Source organism: Prinia subflava, chromosome 1, assembly GCF_021018805.1.
Source record: "Prinia subflava isolate CZ2003 ecotype Zambia chromosome 1, Cam_Psub_1.2, whole genome shotgun sequence".
NCBI classification, from domain to species: Eukaryota; Metazoa; Chordata; class Aves; order Passeriformes; family Cisticolidae; genus Prinia; species Prinia subflava.
In genome coordinates, this window is record NC_086247.1 from 129,420,134 (window position 1) to 129,429,835 (window position 9,702).

Genomic DNA, 9,702 nt, shown 5'->3' on the forward strand with positions numbered 1-9,702 from the left:
CAGTATCCTTTCTTTTACTCCCAAAATGACAGCTGAAGAAAATCATAGTGAAACAGTATCAGAGGTTGCTCAGATTTAATCTAATGCAATCTAGCAGGCAGTGCTGTAAGTGCTGAAGGAAGCAGCAGCATTGTTTAAGCTAGGCTGAACAAAGCAGTGTGTGTCCTGGGTGTGTTTGGTGCAGGAGCTTTCCCAGCTCTGCCTCCCCAGTGCAAACTGCAGCCTGCAGCTGTGATTTCTCAGTGTAGGGAAAGAGAGCAGCTCCAAGGAGAGCCAAGAAATGCCAGCCCAGCTTGCAGGCTGGCCAGCAAATGGACACATGCACAGGGCCGTGTGAGGATTGTGCCTGGTCTCTGGCACCCCACAGAGGCATTTGGATCCGGGAAGGGAGATGCCAGAGCCTGCTCTGTGGTGCCTCAGTAGATGATTCCCTCTGGTTCCAGCAGCAGATACTTCTTCATGGACAGAGGGATGGAGAGCAAGGGCACTTCTCGATGGCACCTTTCTGACAATATTGCCCGAATGGCACACCTGCATAAGTGCATCAGTGACCGTGGTGAATTGCTGCACACAGTGAACAAGGAGTCATAGAAATCCTGGTGCCGCTGTAAAAATAAAACACAAGTGTGTTTCAGGGCAACCAGAATATTTGGAGCAAGGATTTTTGAATTAAAGAGATAATTATGTCAAAGCTTGTAGTTTGTCCCACAGTTTTGCCTTTTGATTACATCTTTTCCTCTTTAATCTCTTACTTTTCATCTAGATTCTCCCTTGCGTTTGCAGCTAAGTCATCCTGTTCACAGAAATCTGGCCCATGCAACAGAACCTAGAGGTACATAGTCATACCCATGTAATATGGAACTTCAAAAATATTTGCTGACTTAAAAGAAAATATAAATATACATATTGAAAAATCTGAAGAAACACCAATCACAGCCAGAACCTTTTCACTGGCTGAGTACAGGGACAGCTGAGCTCCTGCTGTACTGCTGACAGGGGGTGCTCTAAAGGATAACATCACAATTAAAACATCAAAAGTATGTCTTTATTCAGTGAGTGATATGCTTTTGTCAAATGAGACATATTAAGTGAGGAAGTCCCCATCATTTGAGATGTTCTTCTCTTTCAAAAGTGTTCTTTCTTTCTTATGGTTTGGTATGGGTTATGCAAATAATAAGCCTGGATTTTACTCAGTTGTAACTCATTGAGAGCTTACCTCCAAGACATCCTCAGGTATGGCTGCTTTCCACTTAGATGTGGATTTGATGTGTTCATAGGAGTTGACGACTACCTCCACAGCTCTGGGGTGGGAATGACAGGCTTGTAGCACCTGCAGGCAGGATGCATGGAGACCATGAGTACCACCAGGGAGCTGGGGCTAGCCTGGGGGCTTGGCCCTGCACAACAGCAAACTGAGACAGACACAGCCAAACAATCAGGAGAGGATAAGGCTGGAGATGCAAAAGACACAAGGCCCCTCCACACCACTCTGTACAAGCACAGCAAGAAATCCCAGGCTCATCCCCAGTTTAAGACCACACAGAAATGCTGGCTTAGATCTCCACAGCAGTCTACATGGGGTAGGCTTTATCCCCCAAATTTTGTTCATACCTGGGTTGAGTGACTCAACACCAGGCAAAGCCATGCACAAAAATTCTTGGTTCAGCACATGCAGCCCAGGAACAGAAAAAAATCCCATCAAATGAATCAAAAATGCTTTGTTAAAGAAAAATTTTCAATATGACCAGAAGAAGAGACAGTTCAGAAGTCAGGCTTTCAAGCCACACAAGGCCCCTGACACAACTGTTCTGCCCAGTAATTTTAGCTCAACGGCAAAAAAAGCCAGTCCATTGTCACTCATATGAAGGGGATAACATTGCATTCACCCAGTTTTGTCCCACACAGTCTCCAGGTTTCACAAACAAAACTGCAGAACATCCCTCTGGGATAAATATCCTACGTTTTTACAGATGGGCAAATGATAGTGTGGAAGAGAGACCATGCAATAGAGTGCAGGAAGAGGAGACTTCAGACCTTGCTCTCAAATATCCTCTAGGAGACTATGCATTGTTCTGCTACAGACAGAGCCTGCTCATCCTGGGCACAAGAGTGCACAATTAAAATTTTGACATTTTATTCAAAGGCTTCTGGTTGCTTGGCTTGTTAAAATTTACATATACAGTTGGTGAACTGCAAACCCTTGCTTAGGGTACTGGATGAGAGAGAATAAGTTCTGACTTCAGCATGCTTACTTAGTTGTCTAATAGAACAAGACTCATAGGTATTTCTGTCAGTGTCTTGGGCTTTGCAAGTGTTTAAAAACTTTTCAGGAGGAATCCTGCAATACTTTTCTCTTTTGTTTTTTTGGTCATCAGCTATGAGTCCAGGCCCAGCACTTCTCCTTAATTCTTGCATTTCCTGGGAATAATCCAAAGGTTTATTGAGAATGCATTTAATTTTGAATAGATTTGAATAGATTTTTAAATGTTAGATGTGACAAATTGAATCAAGTGGTCTCATCTCTCATCTTTGAGACCATGAAATATGCATTTCATATCACTCAGTTAAACCTGTATGAAGCCAGGTTTGACAAAGGGATGCGGGTTCTCTGAAATGAGAAAGTGAATCTGCTCAACCAGCATTTAGAGTTTGGCATTTCTAGAGGTTGGTTAAGAGCAAAAATTAGATCTATGTCTGGTTTCTGGTACAGGCAACTGTAATTTCACTTCAGTTAAATGATACCATTCTGACAGTAGGTCATCTCACAATGTTCTGGGCATTCTGGGCCCACACTGACAGGACTCCAGCAAGTCCAGATAGCATTAAATCCTGAAGTTTGGATCTCTCATCCCATTCTTGTTCAAAACACCACCTCTCCCCATGCCCCTACAGTATGAAGACATCCTTCACCTTGTGGAATTGCAGAGGGTATATCCTAGCTGCTCCATGATTCAGCAGCAGCTGGTAGCAGATGTCTGGCTGAGCAGCTGGGCGCACAGATGTCACTTTTATGATATACTGTAGGGGTGCACAGCCATTCACATCCATGATGTTTGCTTCTGCTCCTGCCTCCAGCAGCATATGCAGCAGGACGTGATCACAGTTCCAGGCAGCTTTGTGGAGTGCTGATTTGAAATCCTCATCACGAGCGTTCACTTCAGCTTTGTAGTCTAGGAGCATCCGGCAGATGAGGTGGTGATCCTGGCTGTATATCTGATCCTTATAGTGAAGGGCCCAGTAGGCTGCACAGGCCAGGGGAGTCTCCATGTAGGCATTGAGAGCATCTACCTGTGCTCCGTGTTCCACATAAAAGGCCACGAGCTCTGGGACACCCAAACGTGCAACGACGTGCAGAGGAGTCTCCTCATCTTTGTTGTTTGTCCTTATGTTCACATTTGCTCCTGCCAAAGAAAGATGATGGGGAGAAATGAAGGCAAGGAAACTTTTGTTTGGCCATCTCTCTGTATGGGCCCTTCTTCCCAAGGAAAAGGTCAGGGTGGGCAACTGGCATGAAAGACGTGTAAATGGAAATAGCATGGATCCTGCATTAGTTAAGTTTACAGAGAAACCCTTACAAACTTAATGTTCTTAGATACAATTTCAGATGTAATATGCTGGCCCCAGGCTGGAACACCTTATCTGAACATTCCATTTCAGAGCAGCATGCAAGCCCAATTTTCTGCATAAAATGCTTTTTCCTGTAAATTGAGAACCGGTATAGATAGGGGAGAATTACTCCCACTCCGGAGAGCAGCTCTGCTCTGTGCCCTGAAAACACTCCCTGCAACACCGCTTCAAGGCGAGCCTGGATGAAAAGAATCTTCTAACAGCTCGGTGGATGATGCTAAAGAGCCCATCGCCAGGGTCCCGGGGGTGCGGGTCCCGTTCCCGCGGCGCTGCGGAGCGGGGCGGACCGAGCGGGTCCGTGCGCACGGCGGCCGCGGCTGGAGCAACAGCACCATCTGCCGAGCGGCCAGCCGGGAGAGCGGGACAGAGGGACAGACACTGCCCTGGAACACCCCGGGGCAATGCTGCTAAACCGGGCTGAGTGCTAGCCGTGTTCCGGGGACCCCAAGGGACACCACCGAGTGGAGACGGCAGTGAAAGATGCACCTGGGAAACTTTGGGGCAGGGACATCAGCTGAACCCTGCTTCAGCTCTTGGGGTGCTGCTCCGTGAATGTGCACAGCTGACACGGTTTGCTCCAGACCTTTCCCGTTCTATTTGGAGTCTCAGCATTCAGCTCATACGGAGTTTAAAGGGTGCTTTGGGAGGAAGGGTGGCTTTTAAAGTACTATTATGCTGTTGTTGATGGGTGGGTGGAGAAAGCCTGCAGAATACATCCTTTCACTTGCATTCATCCTGTACTGCGTTTCATAAGAGTACATTTGACTTCTAAGTTTTCTGTGCTAGCAAATTCAACTCCTGCTGTCAAGACTGTTTGCTTTGGGCAGGATACAATTGGCAGCATTTATTTTCCTTTCTACCAAACAAAATAATATGTATCTTTCCAGCAGAAGAAAAGCAATGTTGTTATTCATTTATGACTGCAGATTGCCTTGCCCACAAAGCGTGGACTTTGCACTTCGGCTCTGCATCTCAGGAAAAGCTTTCAGTAACAACACGTGTAACAAAACCAACCCAAAATCATTTATATTGCCATATAGTATGGCACAGTGTGATAAATAGGGGAGTCTCTCTGTATCTAAAGACTTGAACCGTGGTTTTTTACTGTGTCCTGTGTCAGTATCGTTCTGTTCAGGAAATAGTGTGTGACAAATATATTTATGGAAGAATGACATCTATTCATAGCCTCATTTGTTGCAGATGACCAGCACCATAATGTATCTTACTTTGGGAAAAAAAAAATTATATAATACCCTTTTTTTCCTCTAGGCATGAGTTTGGCTGCATCCATGACAAATGAAAAGACAGTATGAAAAACTGCATTCCATTTTTCAAGGCCAGATCTCAAAATCAAGTGGTTGGAAAAATTTTACTCAGGTCCAGGAAATTTGAACAGGAAAGAAGATGAGGGGTGCCCTTTCATGTGAAAATAGCTCAATAGTAAATCTAGATGAAAAAGACAGGGGAAAAAAAAAACAAGAGAAATAGAAACTCCCTGATTCAGAGGAGCTCTGCTGCTGCTGGACTGATTGGGCACTAGAGGCACTGAAATGGGAAACAATCTTGGAGTAAGGACCAGTGGCCAGGGAAAGGGAAAGATAGATGAGGTGAGGAAACAGAATGGGAGAAACTTCCCCTGATCAGAGATGAGGGTGAGGAGTCTGAGATGAAGACATGAGTCACCTGTGAATGGAAGGGATAAATACACATCTACTTTGAGAAATTTCCTCCTAAGAGAAAGGCCAGACCATGCCCACCATCTTTGCCCATGCCATGAGAGATTCTCCAGAGCTTTACCTTACCTCTCCAAAGCAGTTGCTGGGCACAAGGCATGGAGGTTCGTGTTGTGCAGAAGTGCAGGGGCGCCTGCCCGCTCATTGAGAAGCAGTTCAGCTTAGCTCCATGGTTACAAAGGATCTTCAGGCACTCAACATTTGCCATTTCACAGGCTATGTGGATGGCAGCTTTTCCATTGGGCCGGCAGTTGATGGTAGCTTTGTGATTGAGGAGCACCAGAAGACTCTCCAGATGTCCGTACATCACAGCTAGATGAAGTCCAGTTGCCCAGGATATTTTTAATTTGTAGCTGGGAAGCCAGTACCCTGTACAAAGTAAGAATGTGTTACCAGCCTTGGCAAAGACTTTTCTTTGGACTATCCACCTACTGAGAATAATTGAAGGGGAAGAAAGGGTTGGAGTTTTAATGTAATTTACTGTAATTTCACCAGCATAGTGCATACAAAGTTCTCTCAAGCGTGACTTCATTTTCATTGAGCACTGTTACTGTGTGTGCTGAATAGCCTGCCTTCTGGAGAGATAATTCCCATGTAGACGTACTGTGAAAGAAGATATTAGATTATTTTTTGACTCATATAGATTAAACAAAACAAAACAAAAATGCTTAGAAAGTTTGAAATGCCACCAGCTAAAAAATATGGGGGAAGTGGGATCTTCAGCCTGCCAATAGCTGAACAAAGGTGGCATTGGAATAAGACAACAACATTTATTTAGGACAGTGACTCAACAGACAGCTCATCCTACTGTTTCTGTGTGGGAGATGGCAGGATCTTGGTGTCAGGGGCTGGATTCAGACCTCCAGGGGTGCATTACATATAGATCACCCCTGGCAGTAAGGCTGCAGCTGAGTCAGAGACCTCCTGCCAACTACTGCCCTGAGGGGCACAGAGTGAGGAGACTGAATGCTGATGTAAATTAGGCTGAAGAGTCAAATAGAAGCAGTGACACTTTAGCATGAAGTTTGACTGCAAAATGTTTGGATTTTTTTCAGAAAATGTCACAATGATTTTTTTTCTTTTTTTTTATTTATAAAGAGGTGTAAGACCAAATAACACAAAAATGCTTGTTCCCAAATTAGGACTATAATGCTTAATGACTGCACAGATACAGTCTCAGAAGTGATTACTATAATCACTTGTTTAAGAAAAGTAAAACATCGTAATAATGTGCAGAAGGGCAGGAGAAGTCTAATTTTTTTTTAATACAGTACCTACATCTTAGCTAGAATGTGACTATGAAATTCTCTGGGTTTGATTTGTCTATTTCTCCTTGGGCAAATGCCTGGTTGAAATCTGTTATCATGTAAAAAACACAGAAAAAATATTAGAGATGTATACTGAGGTCAAATTAATTCAAATCTTCCTTTTTAGTCTCTGGTTGTATGCAGTTTTTCAACACTAATGTCATATACATATCAGTTTTCACAGTATTCATGAAGTACAAGCAGGAAGGAAACAAAGTGCTGGCGGCAGGGAGAAATGGATTATAATTTTTCTTACCTCCTAGATAAATTACAAGTGTATTTTCAGATAGGGGCAACAAACTGCAGAACATGTCTTCTACTCTGGACCAAATTTTTGGGACTGCCAAAGCCAGTCCTCAAGGAACCCACACTGTAAATGGCAAGAGCAGCAGCCCTGAGGCCCCCCGAGCGGGGTGACAGCCTCCTGTGAGGACACACAGCCTGCTGACTGTGCAGGTTACACTGGCAGCTCTGTTAGGGCAACCTTCTCATCACCCTCAAACCTGGCACAGGGAAGGTGGGCTGTATCCCAAAGTCTCTGCATATAGCAGAGCAAGCTTCTTCAATCCCCTCCCTATCCAACTGCACATATGGTGTTCCCCCTTGCTACCCATGAGCTGTGATGCACTTCTGGCTTATCCCACATAGGGCTGGGTCTGCCAGGAAAGTGATGATTAAAAGCCAAGTTATCACATTTTATAGCCACAATTTTCCTGCCTGAGTATACAATATATTTCTGTTGCCTGTGCTCCTTTCAGGTGAGCTGTGCTCAGACATCTCCAGGGAGCATCTCCCATGTCCTCTGCTCAAACCTGCTGACATCTCTAAGCTGAGAGGGACAGGGACAGACACTGAGCAGAAAGCAGATGTGGGCTCCATGGGAGACCTCATTCAGCTTACCTGTTTCTTTGGTTAGTAACATTAAAAAGTCATGGTGCAAGAAATACCAGCATCTTTGAGAGCTCTCAGCCTCTTTGGAAGAGAAAGAAAAATCACCCTGTCACCCATGACAACTCTTTTCCACTTCATCACTAAGGGCTATGGCAAAGCTCAGACTGTCAGAATGATGGGATGATGAATTTTCTCCCTTCTTCATCCTCGAGGAAATCCCCCTTTCATATCACAGTTCTTTATCATTCAGAACAAAAGTAAAATTTACACAAGAGTTGATAGAAGTGCTTCCTGCCTTTCAGACAAAGTGAATACAGTACTGTGATTTAGGCAGTAAGAGTGCATTTTCCTCTCTCTCTACTTTTTGGAAAACAAAGAGAATCCTTCAAAAGACACTAGTTAATGATTGCAGTCCAATGATCTGTGATTAAAAATCTATTCATTCATCCTGTAGTCTCAAACTACAACCAAATTGCATTTTAGCCTGCTGAGGACAGAAGAAGATGTATTTTAAGATAAACTCAGCACAGTGTGGCTTAGTTCATACACTGTCCCTAAGGGAAGTACATCATGACTGCAGCATCCTCACCCTAAAGAAATCAAAAGAGCAGGAACCAAACATTAAATAAGGGGTAAACACAGAAAAAGAGAAGTGAGATAGTCCCTTCTTTTTGCCACAGAAGGGGAAGTGCACTTGCTGTGCTGCTGCTGCTGCTGGAGGTGTTTATCTCCACATATGATTAACTTCTGGCAGAGACTGATCATTACTGCTTTCTAAATACACAAAAAGAGTCTGTTAGCAAGTAGGTCATGAAGTGTGTTGATTTTAGCAAAGAGCAAACTTGGTTTATTGCTTTAAGTTGTAAGGTTTTGGAAACTCTTCCAGTGTCTGGCTGGGAAATGGTTTGGGTTTTTTACACTCCAAAACATGTGTTGTATTGATTGTTCTGGTTGTTTTTTCCAGACTATTTTTCTGTTTTGATAAACTAGCACATCCTCACTTTCTGTTATTTGGAAAAATAAACCTCCTCCCATTCAGCAACATTCAAAGTCCACAGGATTTCCTTAGTTCCACTTTGCTTCTATTGAAAATGGAAGGCAGGGGATATTTTCTGTTTCTAAATAGACTGTATAAGTGAATGGGTTAGTGCAAGAAATGCATACACCCCATTTAGCCTGCACGTGTCTTTTCTAGGCTTTGCACCCGAGTTCTCTGCGAGGAAATGGCAAAGGACTCCTCTTTCTGGAGTCTCCTGCAGCTGCAGCAGAGAGGCTCAGGCTGGGCTCTGGCCAGCCCTTCACCAAGCCCACACAGCTGATAAGCTCCCCTCCACAGTGGCCCTGGCCATGTGAGCCTACTGAGACCGTCCTGCCTGTGGATCAGCTTATGCTGCACCTTCAGAAGAGATAAAAGGCCACAGCTCCTTACAAATCACTCAAACCCCTCTACTTCCTGTCTGGTGAATGCTGCCACATTTACCTTGTTTGTAGGATGCCAGAATCAGGTTTTCATCTTCGACTTCAAACACTGTGTCCACGTCTATTTTCTTTTGGCTCAAGAGCTCTTCCAGTGTTTCAAAGTCATTGGATTTCAGGGCTTCAAGAAAAGCTTTTTTCACCAACTTTGCAGCTGTAGCTCGAGTAATTTTCCCCTCTCTGTTCTCTCCCTGTTTGTATGTCTCCTCCAAATCCATTTCCAAATGTATCTGTTTGTGCTGTGAAGAGGGGCACACTGAGGTCCCTAGAGCACAGTTGCATGCTGAAGTTTCTGAAGACCAGAAGGTAATTTTATCACTCAGTCATGCTGATCTGCTTGTTCTATTTATATGAGGAGCATTTCAGGCATCGAAATGCCACTCTTAGATATCACCAGGCTCTTTTGATGAAAGCTAGGACAGACACACTAGCAATTAAAAAAAAATAAGATTTATCTCCATGCACTTCATGCACATTGAGCTTCATTTGCCACCTGATTACCTCTGGTCCTGCCCATACACTTATATTAAAGACACTGGTCCTGGGTGTTGTTTCTCAGTTGGAGAAGCACCCACACTTCCTTTCAGAGTTGCCATGGCTGATTCATTGGCTTCAATGGGATGTGATGCTCTGCCTGCAGATGCCTTTTAACTAGTGCAATTCAGGAA

The 9,702-nt window shown here is 44.1% G+C and overlaps 1 protein-coding gene across 1 annotated transcript; it reads right to left on the reverse strand.

Moving 5' to 3' along the window:
- Positions 1-416: 416 nt before the first annotated feature.
- Positions 417-9,252, reverse strand: ASB4 (ankyrin repeat and SOCS box containing 4). Its single transcript, XM_063420925.1, has 5 exons — positions 9,039-9,252; positions 5,430-5,729; positions 2,911-3,401; positions 1,217-1,330; positions 417-605 (listed from the first exon to the last, which is right to left on the reverse strand). The coding sequence occupies exons 1-5, from the start codon at positions 9,250-9,252 to the stop codon at positions 417-419; spliced, it is 1,308 nt and encodes a 435-aa protein (XP_063276995.1).
- Positions 9,253-9,702: the final 450 nt, after the last annotated feature.